This window comes from Oncorhynchus mykiss, chromosome 7, assembly GCF_013265735.2.
Source record: "Oncorhynchus mykiss isolate Arlee chromosome 7, USDA_OmykA_1.1, whole genome shotgun sequence".
Lineage (NCBI taxonomy): Eukaryota > Metazoa > Chordata > Actinopteri > Salmoniformes > Salmonidae > Oncorhynchus > Oncorhynchus mykiss.
In genome coordinates, this window is record NC_048571.1 from 17121189 (window position 1) to 17137253 (window position 16065).

Consider the following 16065-nt stretch of genomic DNA (forward strand, 5'->3'; position numbering starts at 1 on the left):
CACCAGTCATAAGCAGCTGCCTCCAGATGCACCAGTGGATGAGTCATCCAATCTTTACATCGACTCACATATAAACAACTTAACTGATCCTACCCGTATCTAACTTACAACCCCTATGTTTCACATGACCTGGTATTAGATAGAGGGGTATACAAGAAAGGAATATCAATGAGTAAGCCAGCTAACTTTGATTAACCACCAGAAATAACTCGTTCTTTTTTTGTTCATAAAGCTAAACTTAGATATTCATTTTTGGTTGTTGAGTTAAGCTTAAAGGGGGCATGGTCTACTTATTTTTCTAATAATAATTTATTTCCAGAATATTTAGGCAAGTTAGCAGGCTAACTCCTTGATCCTGCATTGTAGTATACCCCTCTACCCAATCCTGGCTGTGCAGTAGTACAGTACCATATAAATGACTACTGTAATAAGTTCCTCACCCACTCTCCTCACCATCATCTACAGTTGAAGTCGAAAGGTTACATACACTTAAGTTGGAGTCATTTAAAACTAGTTTTTCAACCACTCCACAAATTTCTTGTTAACAAACTATAGTTTTGGCAAGTCGGTTAGGATATCTACTGTGTGTGACACAAGTCATTTTTAACAACTGTTTATATACAGATTATTTCACTTATAATTCACTGTATCTCAATTCCAGTGGGTCAGAAGTTTACGTACACTAAATTGACTGTGCCTTTAAACAGCTTGGAAAATTCCAGAAAATGTCATGGCTTTAGAAGCTTCTTATAGGCTAATTGACAATTTGAGTAAATTGGAGGTGTACCTGTGGATGTATTTCAAAGGCCTACCTTCAAACTCAGTGCCTCTTTGCTTGACATCAGGCAAACATCAAAATAAATCAGCCAAGACCCCAGAAAAACAATAGTAGACCTCCACAAGTCTGGTTCATCCTTGGGAGCAATTTCCAAATGCCTGAAGGTACCACGTTCATCTGTACAAACAATAGTACGCAAGTATAAACACCATGGGACCACACAGCCATCATACTCCTCAGGAAGGATATGCGTTCTGTCTCGTTGAGATGAACGTACTCTGGTGCGGAAAGTGCAAATCAATCCCAGAACAACAACAAAGGACCTTGTGAAGATGACGGAGGAAACAGGTACAAAAGTATCTATAGCCACAGTAAAACGATAACCTGAAAGGCCGCTCAGCAAGGAAGAAGCCACTGCTCCAAAACCGCCATAAAAAAGCCAGACTACGGTTTGCAACTGCACATGGGGACAAAGATCGTACTTTTTGTAGAAATGTCTTCTGGTATGATTAAACTAAAATAGAACTGTTTGGCCATAATGACCATTGTTATGGTTGGAGGAAAAAGAGGGAGGCTTGCAAGCCAAAGAAAACCATCCCAACCCTGAAGCACGGGGGTGGCAGCATCATGATGTGCGGGTGCTGTGCTGCAGGAGTGACTGGTGTGCTTCACAAAATAGATGACATCATGAAGGAGAAAATTACGTGGATATATTGAAGCAACATCTCAAAACATCAGTCAGGAAGTTAAAGCTTGGTTGCTAATGGGTCTTCCAAATGGACAATCACCCCAAGCATTCTTCCAAAGTTGTGGCAAAATAGCTTAAGGACAACAAAGTCAAGATATTGGGTGGCCATCACAAAGCCCTGACCTCAAGCCTATAGAAAATGTGTGGGCAGAACTGAAAAAGCGTGTGCGAGCAAGGAGGTCTACAAACCTGACTCAGTTACACCAGCTCTGTCAGGAGGAATGGGCCAAAATTCACCCAACTTATTGTGAGAAGCTCATGGAAGGCTACCCAAAACATTTGACCCAAGTTAAACAATTTAAAGGAAATGCTACCAAATACTAATTAATTGTATGTAAACTTCTGACCCACTGGGAACGTGATGAAAGAAATAAAAGCTGAATTAAATCACTCTACTATTATTCTGACATTAAACATTCTTCAAATAATGTAGTGATCCTAACTAACGTAAAACAGGGAATTTTTACTTCAATTAAATGTCAGGAATTATGAAAAACTGAGTTTAAATGTATGTAAACTTCTGACTTCAACTGTATCTCCCAATAGGGCTCCTCCAATTACTAATCATCATCACTGTCAGTGTGAATGATGATCATGCTCCTCGCTGGACTAATTGTAGCACTAATAATGATATCCATCATTTAATTAAGGATTACTTCGATCTCCGCTTCCTCCTAGATTCAATGTATTAGTTATGAATGGCTCTTGGTGCCTCTCCTGTTATTTCTGGAGTACCATGCAGTGTTGAAGTAATGTAATATCAATGTCCTCTCTGGGAGTCCCCAGTGAAAATGAATGGTACAAAATGCCAATCCACTATGACTGACTTCAGATTTCCCTGTGTCAATGAATAAATATATTTCATACAAATCCTGCACCACTTTGTTCCAATTATCTTTGCTTTGAATGTTGAACTTTCTTTTAAGCAATTGTTAAATAATGCATTTTTTGGGTATTTACCTGCGTTTGTGGTTGGGAAGTTGGCTGTGGTCATTTTTAGTGTGAAACCGTGTCCTGTTCAAAACGGAAACACCAGAATAGAGGCAGGAAACAGAGAGGTGAACACCCTTCTATCACAACACATTGGCTTCTATAGAGGTCCATTACTTCCATAGCAGCCAATCGCACCACTTCCCTGATGAGCCTAATGTCAGGATATCCTGATGGGCCGTCCGATCAGCATTGATCCTCCAACCACTTTATCTATGCTGTATGCGTAAGCGGCCCTCTGAAGTGTGACTCATCTATTTAGTTTAAACTGATTGCTGTTTGATTGCTTTAGGTCAATCAATAATGGATCTATGTGATCAATGTCATTGAATATCCACATTGCACTTTTCTTAAGCTTGCATTTCATGACCTGGCGTCGAGTTCTTACAACCAAATCCATGCCCATGTTCCATAACGGCAGGGTAAAATGTGCCAGTAACACCTATTGAACCATCATATGTTGTTTGTGGCATTTATCCTAATGCATAAGGAATACATATCTACAGTGCTTTGCACCAAAAAGTGAATCTGATATGACAACGTGAGGTATTCTAAAGGATTTGAACATCCCTAAACAAGGCATACTGTAACACACCAGGGTACTCTGCCTGATACTGAGGTGGCCATGTTACTGCCTGCAGTGAAAGAAAGATACAAGAAAATCCCCTCCATTTTATAGTCTTAACTAGGGTTGCACATTTTGGGGAATATTCAGAGGTGGAAACTTTCCGTGGGAATAAATGGGAATTAATATTAATACCATTTAAATGGAGATGTGTTTTGCATTGGATATATTTACCATATCATATGGAGACAAGTAGACATAATTGCAAATGATGAAATCCTTCCAATAGATACACAATAAATAATGTAGTTATGAATTGAACTTTAATTAAATGAGTTGCGTGATGATTTCACTGAACAACAAAAGGGAATATTGAATGATCCCCAATGATGCATCGCATCTCCCAAAAATGTTTTCAACATGTCTGTAAAATGATAGTCTAGAAACTAAAGCGTCTAAAGCTTTGGTTGTCTTCCTCTCAGGCTTCCATGTCTTCTCCCTGGACCTCCTCAATGTCCACCTCTTGAACATCAGTCTCTGAGGCCTCATCTTCACTGTCACTTTCCAACCTTGCTGAGGATGGCTATTTGTCAGGCTCAAAAAGCCTCAAATTTGACTGGATGGCCATACATTTTTCAACCCTTGTATTGTTCAGCCTCTTGCGTGCTTTGTGTGTGTGTGTGTGTGTGTGTTTCCAAACAAGGACCCGTTGCGCTCTTAGGCGGCTGATATTGGTGGGATTTGGAGGATGATGGAGGCAACAGGGGAAAGAGCCTCAGATCCACAGTACCTTCCACCTGGTGGCTGATGAGATATGTTGGCACGACTGCCATATGTCATCTCCATCCCAAAGCCCTTGCTTGGAAGTGTACTTCGCCAGACTGCCAAGAACTTCATCAAGGCCAAGGTGGCGAGACACTGTCGTGATGACACCATAGGCATCGTTGATCTCTGCACCAGACAGGATGCTTTTGCCAGCATACTTGGGGTCCAACATGTACGCTGCGGCATGTATGGACTTCAGGCAGAAGTCTTCACACTTTTTGATGTATTTCAGAACTGCAGTTTCCTTTGTGGAGATGATGTAGTTAATTATTCCTTGCCCACGAACATTCAACCACCCATCAGAGATGATTGCAATAGTCTGCTTTCTATGATTTGCTTGACCTTCACTTGAACTCTGAACTCTGCATCCAGCAAATGAGCAGATAAAGCATGTCTGGTTGGAGGGGTGTATACTGGGTGAAGAACATTCAGAAATCTCTTCCAATACACATTGCCTGTGAGCATCAGAGGTGAACCAGTTGCATACACAGCTCGAGAAAGACATTCATCAGCATTTCTCTGACTACGTTCCTCCATTGAGTAAAAAAACAACTTCTGATTCCAGGAGGAATATGAGCTGTTGCTATCGATAAGGTGTCTGATTCATCATTTTCACCTCAAATAGAAGTAGAGGGACTTTTGCTTATTGTGAGCGTTGAGGAAACTTTATGCACTTGGCCAGATAATTCTGCATCTTTGTTGCATTCTTCACATATGATTTGGCACAGTATTTGCAAGTGTACACAGCTTTTCCTTCTATATTAGCTGCACTGAAATGTCTCCACACATCAGATAGTGTCCGTGGCATTTTCCTGTAAAGATTTGAAAAATATGAGTAAAAAACAACAAATACAATTCCATGTACAGATAAATAGTTAAGCAGTTAGATTAAAACTTCTTGGCGCACTGTTCCCTTCAGCGGGATCATTTTCATCAACATCCGCTGAATTGCAGAGCACCAAATTCAAATTAAAAATAATTAATTTTCATGAAATCACAAGTGCAATATAGCAAAACACAGTTTCTCTTGTTAATCCACCTTGCTTGTCAGATTTCAAAAAAGCTTTACTGCAAAAGCTATCCAAGCGTTTGTTAGGACATCTCTCTCAGCAGACAAAACATTACAAACAGCTAGCAGCAAAGTAGAATGGTCACGAAAGTCAGAAAAGCAATAAAATTAATCGCTTACCTTTGATCTTCGGATGTTTGCACTCACGAGACTCCCAGTTACGCAATAAATGTTCCTTTTGTTCGATAAAGATTATTTTTATATCCAAAATACCTCCATTTGTTTGGCGCGTTTTGTTCAGAAATCCACAGGCTCGAGTGGTCACGACGGTGCAGACAAATTCCAAATAGTATCCGTAAAGTTCGTAGAAACGTCAAACGTTTTTTATAATCAATCCTCAGGTTGTTTTTACAATAAATAATCGATAATATTTCAACCGGACCGTAGCTTTTTCAATAGGAGAGAGAGAAAAAAATGTCTGCTCCAAGTTATTGCGCATTCAGAATAAAAGCGTGAAACTATGTCTAAAGACTGTTCACACCATGTTTAAGCCATAGAGAAAGGAATCTGGTTGATATCCCTTTAAATGGGGGGAAGGCATGCAATGGAACTGAGGTTTCAGGAAAAACAGCACTTCCTGGTTGGATTTTCCTCTGGTTTTTACCTGCAATATCAGTCCTGTTATACTCAGACAATATTTTGACAGTTTTGGAAACTTTTAGTGTTTTCTATCCTAATCTGACAATTATATGCATTGTCTAGATTCAGGGCCTGAGAAATAGGCAGTTTAGTTTTGGATAATTTTTTCATCCAAACATCAAAATACTACCCCCTACACTCAAGAGGTTAAACAATTCCTTTGTAAGATAAATGCTTTAAAATGAAACATGTATGGAAACAGGTGAATTAACTCAGGTAGCAGGCTCAAGCAAGCTAAAACCCACATGGTAGCAAAAACGAACTAGTAGAAATTGTTTACATGTTAGAAATTATTTAAACACACTGCTTTAGGCTACAATGTACTAGTTAACCAAAAAAATCATGTATGTCACAAGAAATATATTCACCCCACCCAGTGTTGTAATTAAAACATACCAGAAAGCATATAGTCCTTGGCTCAGACAGTGTAGTAGTTTGGGCTCAATAGCATCTTATTAGTGTGCAATATCTTGAGAATCAGCTGTGCATGTGATGGAAGAGTGCACTGTACATGTGATGGAAGAATGTACTGTACATGCAGAGGGTTGCAATTCCATTGAATCGGGGATAGTTTAACCAAAATATTCCACAAGACCTAGAATTGCCATGTGTATCCCACAAAAAAGGTTCACGGTTGTAAGCTAACTTTTTTTTAATGAATTTAAGCAAAATTCCCAAAAGTAACTTCACATGGAAATTTTTCAGAAGAATTTCCTGGAAATTTACCAGAAAGTTTCCGACCCTTTGCAACCCTAGTCTTCACAGAAGACTCCTAACACGGAGATAAGCTCAGAGGACAAGAAATTAACATTTTGGGTCAAAAGAAAAATGGCAGCAATATCTTGAACTGTACTTGGTCTTAATCATAACTAGAGGTTTGTGTGTGTTTTAAATCATGGTTGTCCCAGAAGTTGTTTGTAGATGTCACTGGGTGGCACTCCGGTTAGAATTCAGCCCTTGTTGTCTAGCATTTACAATTCCTGGAGGTTTTAATAATGTCGTGTAACACAATTTTCATTCAGTAACTTGTTTGTTTCCCCCGTAATCCCTCTTCGATAAATTAGATCAGACCTAGCCTGCCCTGCTATCTCCACTCTAGCCTGTTTCTCTCTCTCTCTCTCTCCTCATCTCTCTTCTATTCTCACACTGCCCCTCTGTAACAGACCAGAAGGTGCAGTATCTAGCTACTGTACAATACAGTACCATGGCTATCCCTCTAACAGACCAGACCATGAGTATCTAGCTACAGCACAGTACCATGGCTGAGGGCAATTGGAAATAGAATGGGATTGACTAGAGATCAGATTAGTGGAGGCTGGGAGGGCGATGAGCCTCCTCAGTGTCCGGGGTAGTAGAGCCATGACGGAGCTGCAGTGGTCACAGACCATGTGTAGTACTGTATGTGGATGGATGGAGAAACCCTGTCTGTCACTCACTCCCACACAGGATCTGGGGAGGTGAAGAGGGTCAGTATGCTAATGGGCCTCGCGGGGAGATTTAACATGGGATGAAGTAGTGGAGAGTTCACAACGGTTTGGTTGGTAGTTGGCAGTAGTTAGGTCATGAGGTAGGCAAGGAATGGAATATGCTTTAGACGCATCAACATGTAAAGGCCTGGTCCCCCAGTCCTCTACTCTCCTGGTCCCCAATCCCCTAGTTTTCTGCTCCCCTAGTCTCCCACTGCTATCTTGCCTCTGAAGCTAAGCAGGGTTGGTCCTGGTCGATCCCTGGATGGGAGACTAGATACTGCTGGAAGTGGTGTTGGAGGGCCAGTATGAAGCACACTTTTCTCTTGTCAAAAAATGTATAATCCCAATAACCCATGGCGGTGATTGTGGACATTGCCCTGTGTAGGGTGCCGTCTTTCAGATGGGACGTTAAACGGGTGTCCTGACTCTGTGGTCACTAAAGATCCCATAAAGCTTATTGTAAGAGTAGGGGTGTTAACCCCAGTGTCCTGGCTAAATTCCCAATCTGGCCCTCATACCATCATGGCCACCTATTCATCCCCGGCTTCCTATTTGCTCATTCACCCCCCCCCCCCCCCCCTCCCATGTAACTATAAGAAGGCTTAAGTTATATTAATGGTCCTCTTTTCCTCTGGTCCCCTAGTCCTCTATTCCCCTGGTTCCCTAGTCCTCTATTCCCCTGGTTCCCTAGTCCCCTATTCCCCTGGTACTCTATTCCCCTGGTCCTCTATTCCCCTGGTCCTCTATTCCTCTGGTTCCCTATTCCTCTGGTTCCCTAGTCCTCTATTCCTCTGGTCCCCTATTCCTCTGGTTCCCTAGTCCTCTATTCCTCTGGTCCCCTATTCCTCTGGTCCTCTATTCCCCTTGGCCCCTGGTCCTCTTTTCTGATTCAAACAGCGTCTGCCTGTTCTAGCATTTTTGTGTGTCTGAGTTTTCAGCTAAGCCCCTGCAGACGTTCACTGTGAGAAAAGACTAATTAAAGAAATTCAAAGTAAAAGCCAGCAGGATTAATGTCGTAGGGGATGATGGCTCCTTTAACCCTGTTGTTGCTGACGCTATGGAGGAAAGAGGGAGAGAATGGGAACCAAAGAGAGAAATAACATGAGGTTTTGCTTGAAATCCAGTGTGTGGCAGTCCATTGCTATCTCCACGCTGACATGCTCTCTTCCTCTCCTCCGTTGTGCTGGTTGTCATGGTAACCCCATACCCGTCGACTCACCCGGTGTACCTGTCGTTGTTTCTCAGGGAACGCAGCCGCGACCACCACAAGTCACGCAGCAAGGATGGCAGCCGCTCGGAGAAGTCTGTCACCATCAACGCACCGCCAGCAGAACCGCTGCTGGGAGACTCGTCTGTACTGGGGGAGGAGGTCCAGGTAGGCCAATCCCTGCCCACACAGCCCAGACAGCCCACACAGCCCACACAGCCCAGACAGCCCACACAGCCCAGACAGCCCACACAGCCCACACAGCCCAGACAGCCCACACAGCCCAGACAGGGAACAAACCACATTGCTGGAAACCCTCCAAATATGAACTTGACCTTTTTCTCACATGACAACTCCTTAACTTTTACATTTCTGTATTTCTGTTGTTTTTTCCCCCTGATTTTGAATTAATTGTGCAATGCCTCATTTTGATGGTAATTTAATCATAAAGGCACAGGCACATACAGTATTCACCGGTGGACAGCTCGGCTCACGTGGCTGTTTATCAGTGCTTGTAGTTGGATTTATGGTAAACAACTTCTTTGTAATACAAATGTATAAATCCCCTCATGGGAGCGAGTCTATCTACTGTCCGGGTAAGCCCTGTGCCTTTCTGGTTGAGCGGAGGACTTCACAGGCCTGATTGAGGCTTTCAGATTACACACAGTATGTTTATGTCCCTTTGTGTTGTACAGCAAGCTGATCAATGTGCACATAGTCTCTGGTGTTAAACACTGGGCACTCTGGCTTTAAGGGTTTCAGGCTTTGGCTGATAAAGTACTGCTGAAAGTGGGCTTTGAGTGCTAGGTCTGCCTGGCCCTTGAAGAGATGGAGGGAGGGATATAAAAATAGATGTTAACAGCAAGACAGACAGTTGGACAGATCCAGATGTTATGGCTTATACACAGACTGGAGGACAAGAGATTTTGCCGTTCATGTGCAAATTCTATATTCACTACAGTGGAGTATAGCCCAGAACAACACTGCCACTACCAGCCCTTCTCTCACCATTACAATAACCCTTACTGACCCACTCGACAAACTCCCTTCCTCGGGATGAACAAGACTTGTGCGCACGACACAGTATTTAGTACTGTTCATGTATGTACTCACGTGCGTGTGTGTGTGTGTGTGATATATTAAGCGCCTCAACAGGATTTGCCAGCGAACAGCAGTACTCACTCAGTATATGTGTTCATGTTGTGGCCCACCCTGCCTGCGGTAATGCTGACGGGCGTACTATAGGCATCAGTCAGAATAATACAGGCTCTCTGGGAATCTCCTCAGAGATGGAGAGGAGCTGCTGTGTTAAAAGCTATGCCCTGCCGGTCTCACAGTCCCCACAGTACAGGGCTGCGCTCGTTACCACTCACTAAGGTGGCTAAGGCGGTGTGTGTGTAACGTCTGTGCGGGGGGGAGGAGAGCAAGAAGCAGTAGCCAATGCAACTCGGCTATAGCCAAGACTAGCTGATTTGTAGCAGCCTCCCATATCTATCTTGACTGGAGTAGCCTAGAGAAGCTAGCTAAGCTAGCCAACTATAGCTGGCTAGGCTAATTGAGGCCACATGCTACTCTTTCTCCCCAACCCCATTCAGATAAAACAGCCTACCTGTTGGTAGTTCGTTGTAGCCTACCTTCTCATTTTGCTAGCTTTTAATTCTGTTATTTTAATCCATCTTGCATTGCATTAGTGAAAGGCATAAACAACAAGCTACATATGCGAAGGCTACCAGTCTTTTTGTGGGTCGCGTCATAAAAACTACATTGAAAAGTTTGTTTTTATTAAATGAATAATTTGAAATGTCATGGTATATCGTTGTATGTAGCATTGTCACATCACATGGATATTAACATTTTATTTTTTCAGTGTTAAAATAGGCCGATAATTTTTGCTTGCTAAAATGAATATCCGTCCGGATATTCTAATATTCAAGTAACCGTGCATATCCCTAGTATAGACCGGCTGCACAACTTTTTAACCGTGCATATCCCTAGTATAGACCGGCTGCACAACTTTTTAACCGTGCATATCCCTAGTATAGACCGGCTGCACAACTTTTTAACCGTGCATATCCCTAGTATAGACCGGCTGCACAACTTTTTAACCGTGCATATCCCCAGTATAGACCGGCTGCACAACTTTTTAACCATGCATTGGACTGTCCTTTTGAATTTGGAAGTTTATTTTCTGGAAATATGTATCCAGACATACTCATATGCTTTTCACCTTGTGTAATTGGTTAGTGTGTGTGTCTGGGGGTTGGCTGTAGCGCTGTGTATGTGTGAGTATCTTCTGTGTTTTGACACTGTGTGAGTGTACTGTGTGGTGTCTTTGACACGGTGTGTGAGCCCAGATGCAGGGGCTGTGTTTGTCAGGAGGGTGCCAGCCCTCAGCAAGCTGTGACCTCTCAGTGTAGCTGTGTCCCTCTGTTACTCTGCTATAACCAGCCTTCCAGAAAGAACTGTGTGTGTCAGGGTGCATGTGTGTGTGACTGTGTGTGTTTCGGGTTGTTTGCCGTTGAGCTTGTCATGAAAACTTGTTGTGTGACACAGTAAATACTTTATACGGTATGTTTGTCATTGTGTGTTTGGGTACAGTATTTTGAATTGGCAAATCAGGGCGTTGGTCTCAATATGCTCCATTTTCTCATCATTTGCCTTGACAGTTTTATGAGCTTGCAGCTCTAGGTGATTCTGCAGTGATGTTTGAACAGAGCAGTTTGCTACAATATTGAACGGCTGCCATTGAGGGAACCAGTCCAAAGCTCCAGCCTCTAGGCTATGGTAGTTCGCTGACTCTCAACCCTCTCCAGTCGAGAGAACAGTAGCGGTCCCTATTCGTCTTGACTACTTGCATACACGTATGATACATTATATCAGTGTTGTAACGGTAGACCATAGATGTGGAATGGTGACTTCTGAAGTACTCATCTAGGGTATAAGAGTTGTGCATCTGAGGAATGCACTCTAGGTCCTTTCTGCTCCACCATTATGTGAAGTGGCACCCAGGAGAAACATGATATGTAAGAGCCAAGAAGCATTCTTTGAGAATGAACAGCCCTCCACCTCGCACCTCTCCTGCTGACACAGACAGAGGACTGTTTGAAAAGAGAAAGTGGATCTAACTTTATTTATAGTTCACGGGATGTCAATGAAATCAGAATCCTTAAAACCCAACAATTAGACATGGTACTCGTGTGTGTGTGTGTGTGTGTGTGTGTGTGTGTGTGTGTGACTCATTCCAGGCCTCCACCTCAAAGCTTGTTTGTGTTATGTAGGCTAATTCTGTTTTGTAAAGGCACATTACACAGTGTGCTGCACATGTACTCCCCAGTGCACATGTTCACATCTGTGTGATGATCGTGTACTACCTGACCTCGGCTTTGAAGTGAATGAGAATCCGGCTTAGTGGCAAAAAAAAACAAAGTTTTCGGCTGCCAATTGGTCTTTGTAGTAATTTACTGCAGGCAGAATCCAAAGGGGGACAGGCGTAGTCCCCCCCCCAGAATGGAGGCAGTGCCAACGGGACATCAAACTAAACTCTGTCAGCCTCTGATCCCCCAACCCCATAACATGTGCACCTCTACATCCCCACCCCTGTCTACCCCGCTCTCTCTCTCCAGTTTAACTCTGCCCAATTAAAGCAGTGCCTGTCCTCTGAGATGGTTAGGTAAAGAGGTAACAACAGGACTTCTCAGTGCATTTCTAAGCAGAGTGCAGGTAGGTCTGTGTTGGGGAAGTACGAGGTACAGTAGTAGCGATGTCGGGACCTTGGATGCAGCACGGGGCTTGTTCTCATGTCTTTTTCCACACCCCCCATTGTTCCATGGTGAGTTGAGTCTCTGCTTCTCTACGAGTTGAGGTCTCTTAAACAAAATTATTCCATGTTTCCGTGTGTTTTCTGCTCATGCAAGTTCCTTGCTCTGGAACGGTTTTCTTGGGGTTGAGGCGATTTCTAGGCCGTCTATGCAGGAAACAAGTGGTTGAAGACGTCTAGGGTTGCAAAGGGTCGGAAACTTTCCGGTAAGTTTCCGGAATTTTTCCAGAAATTTTCCATGGGAAGTTAATTTTGGGAATTTTGCTTAAATTCATTAAAAAAGTTAGCTTATAACAGTTAACTTTTTTTTGTGGGATACACATATGGCAATTCTAGGTCTTGTGGCATATTTTGGTTAAACTATCCCCAATTCAAAGCCAACCTCTGCATACAGCTGATTCTCAAGATCTTGCACAGTAATTAGATGCTATTGAGCCCACACTACTACACTGTCTGAGCCAAGGACTACATGCTTTCTGGTAAGTTTTGATTCCAATACTGGGTGGGGTGAATATATTTTATACGACATGCATTATTTTTTGTTAACTAGTAAATAGTAGCCTACAGCAAAGTGTGTTTAAATCATTTCTAACTTGTTAACAATTTCTGCTAGTTCGTTTTGGGGTTTTAGCTTGCTTGAGCCTGTTAACTGAGTGTTAATTCACCTGTTTCCATACATGTTTAATTTTAAAACATTAAACAACGCCTTTGTAAGATAAATAGTTAAGCAGTTAGATTTATCTCTACATGGAATTGCATTTGGGGTTTCTTACTAATTAAAAAAAAATCTTTACAGGAAAATTCCCACGGGCACTATCTCATGTGTGGAGACATTTCACTGCTGCTAATGTAAAAGGAAAGCTGTGTACATTTGCAAATACTGTGCCAAATCATATGTGAAGAATGCAACAAAGATGCAGAATTATCTGGCCAAGTGCATAAAGTTCCCTCAGCGCTCACAACAAGTAACCTCTGACCAAAGTCCCTCCACTTCTATTTGGGGTGAAAATGATGAATTAGACACCTTATGGACAGCAACAGCTCATGGTCCTCCTAGAATCAGACGTTTTTTTTTACTCAATGGAGGAACGTAGTCAGAAATACTGATGAATGTCTTGCTCGAGCTGTGTATGCAACTGGTTCACCTCTGATGCTCACATGCAATGTGTATTGGAAGAGATTTCTAAATGTTCTTCACCCAGTATACACCCCTCCAACCAGACATGCTTTATCTACTCTGGATGCAGAATTCAAGTGAAGGTCAGGCAAATCATAGAGAATGCAGACTGTATTGTGATCATCTCTGATGGGTGGTTGAATGTTCGTGGGCAAGGAATCATTAACTACATCATCTCCACCCCTAAACCAGTATTCTACAAGAGCGTACATGTTGGACCCCAAGTATACTGGCAAAAGCATCCTGTCTGGTGCAGAGATCAACGAGGCCTATGGTGTCATCACGACAGTGTCTCGCCACCTTGGCCTGGATGAGAGCAAGGTTTCTTGGCAGTCTGGCGAAGTACACTTCCAAGCAAGGGCTTTGGGATGGAGATGCAATACGGCAGTTGTGCCAACAAAATCAATCAATGTATTTATAAAGCCCTTTTTACATCAGCCGATGTCACAAAGTGCTGTACAGAAACCCAGCCTAAAACCCCAAACAGCATGCAATGCAGATGTAGAAGCACGGTGGCTAGGAAAAACTCCCTTGAAAGTCAGGAACTTAGGAAGAAACCTAGAGAGGAACCAGTCTCTGAGGGGTGGCCAGTCCTCTTCTGGCTATGCCAGGTGGAGATTATAACAGAACATGGCCAAGATGTTCAAACATTCATAGGTGACCAGCATGGTCAGATAATAATAGTCACTGTGGTTGTAGAGGGTGCAACAGGACAGCACCTCAGGAGTAAATGTCAGTTGGCCTTTCATAGCCGATCATTCAGAGACAGCGGGTGCGGTAGAGAGTGAGTCCAAAACAGTGAGTCTAAAAAAGGTCCGGGACAAGGTAGCACATCCAGTGAACAGGTCAGGGTTCCATCGCCCCAGGCAGAACAGTTGAAAGCATGACCAGGTGGACTGGGGATAGCATGAAGTCAGCAGGCCAGGTAGTCCTGAGGCATGGTCCTAGGGCTCAGGTCCTCAGAGAGAGAGAATTAGAGGGAGCGTACTTGAATTCTCACAGGACACAGGATAAGACAGGAGAAATACTCCAGATATATCTCATCAGCCACCTGGTGGAAGGGACTTTGTGGATCAGAGGCTCTTTCTCTGTTGCCTCCACCATCCTCCAAATCCCACCAACATCAGTTGCCTCAGATCGCAACTGGTCCTTGTTTGGGAACACACACACCAAAGCACACAACAGGCTGACCAACACAAGGGTTGAATAATTGGTGGCCACCTGGGAAATTTAGTCTTTTTGAGCCCGACAAATAGCCATCCTCAGCAAGGTTGGAAAATGACAGTGAAGATGAGGCCTCAGTCTGATGTTCAAGAGGTGGACATTGAGGAGGTCCAGGGAGAAGACATGGAAGCCTGAGAGGAAGACAACCAAAGCTTTAGTTGCTAGTTTATCATTTTCAGACGAAAACATTTTTGGGAGATGTGATGGATCATTGGGGATTATTCAATATTCCCTTTTGTTGTTCAGTGAAATCATCCCATGTGACGAGTCAACTCATTTAATTAAAGTTCAATTCGTAACAATTTTTTTACATTTTATTTCTATTGGAAGGATTTAATCATTTGCAATTATGTCTACTTTAAGGAAAAATGGTTATGTTTCTGTCTCCCTTATGATATGGTATTTAAATCCAATGCAAAAAACATCTACAATTAATTCCCATGGAAATGTTCCACCTCTGAATATTCCCCAAAATGTGCAACCCTAATGACGTCGCTCCTTCACACAGGAAGTGAGTTACCATGTCCACTCCAGTCCTTTTGGAGATCTGCATTTTACTTGAATCTGAAGAGTTTCTATGTTTATTTTAAGGACGTCTCCGTCTTTTAGTAGCAAGGGGTCTTCTAACGTTGGTGTGACTGTGTGGTTGTATTGTCATCCTACATAGAGGCTGCTAAAACCCTGCAATCCAATGTCTATGAACAGTTCATCCGTACAAAGACTGTCATCGTCACTGTGTGTTCATTGGCTGGCCCGGACCGCCCAGATCCCTCGTCAGGCCCTTCGCTGACGAGGGATCAGGGAAGTCGTAACACCATCACTGCAGTGCTCAGTGGCTCAGAAGGAATGGACAGAGTGGTTTTCACTGGAGCAAAGATGAGCAGAGAGAGAATGAGAGAAGTTGCCCCAGGGAAGTGAAGGAATAGAAAAGAGCGTTTAAAGATGTGGGGGGGGGGGGTATAATGGGGTGGCAGGCAGGAGCCCTCTGAGCCTAACTGGTTTATTATTTTGTTTGCTCTCTCTCTCTCTGGGGGGCACGGCTGTTTGTTTAATGGACCCCCTCTTCATCCTCCACTGGCCCTTTCACCCCCCCCCCCCCCCCATCTCACTGCTATTAGGACATCCCATGTGATGTCTCTCTGTCTCTGTGTGTGTGTGTGTGTTGGTTTTCAAAGCCTGTACATTAAACCCAGAGACACACAGCCCATACAGTACAATCTCTCTCGGAGAGTGATGGAGATCTAGTGGTGAGGCTGCAGCAGTGTAGGTTGTCTCCGAGTGGAGAGATGCACTAGCTGGATCTCTATGGCCAAGCTTCTCCCTGTCCTGGCCGGGCGACGCTGTTACACGTTAAAGTTTGCTGTGTCGACATGAGCTCTCCGCTTTGATGGAGACTGTGGAGGTGGTGATGGTGGTGGAGACCTCCAAGGAAGAGGAAGACTCCAACTCTCCACCTGGGGACACTCCTGCTCTCAGCCCTGGGCCATGCACAGAGTCAGGCCAGGTAAGACACAGTAACCACGGACTGTGTGTTGGATGGCCAAGGGCTGTAACATT

General features: G+C 43.4%; 1 protein-coding gene across 4 annotated transcripts in view; it reads left to right on the plus strand.

Annotated features, from left to right (window-relative positions):
- The window catches only part of LOC110527404 (vang-like protein 1), a 49693-nt gene that overhangs the window by 12525 nt on the left and 21103 nt on the right, over nt 1-16065 (plus strand). For all 4 annotated transcript variants that reach the window (XM_021608649.2, XM_021608651.2, XM_036982827.1 and 1 more), the window contains exon 3: nt 8329-8458. In XM_021608649.2, the coding sequence (XP_021464324.2) occupies nt 8329-8458 (130 nt within the window). The remainder of the gene's footprint in view (nt 1-8328; nt 8459-16065) is intronic.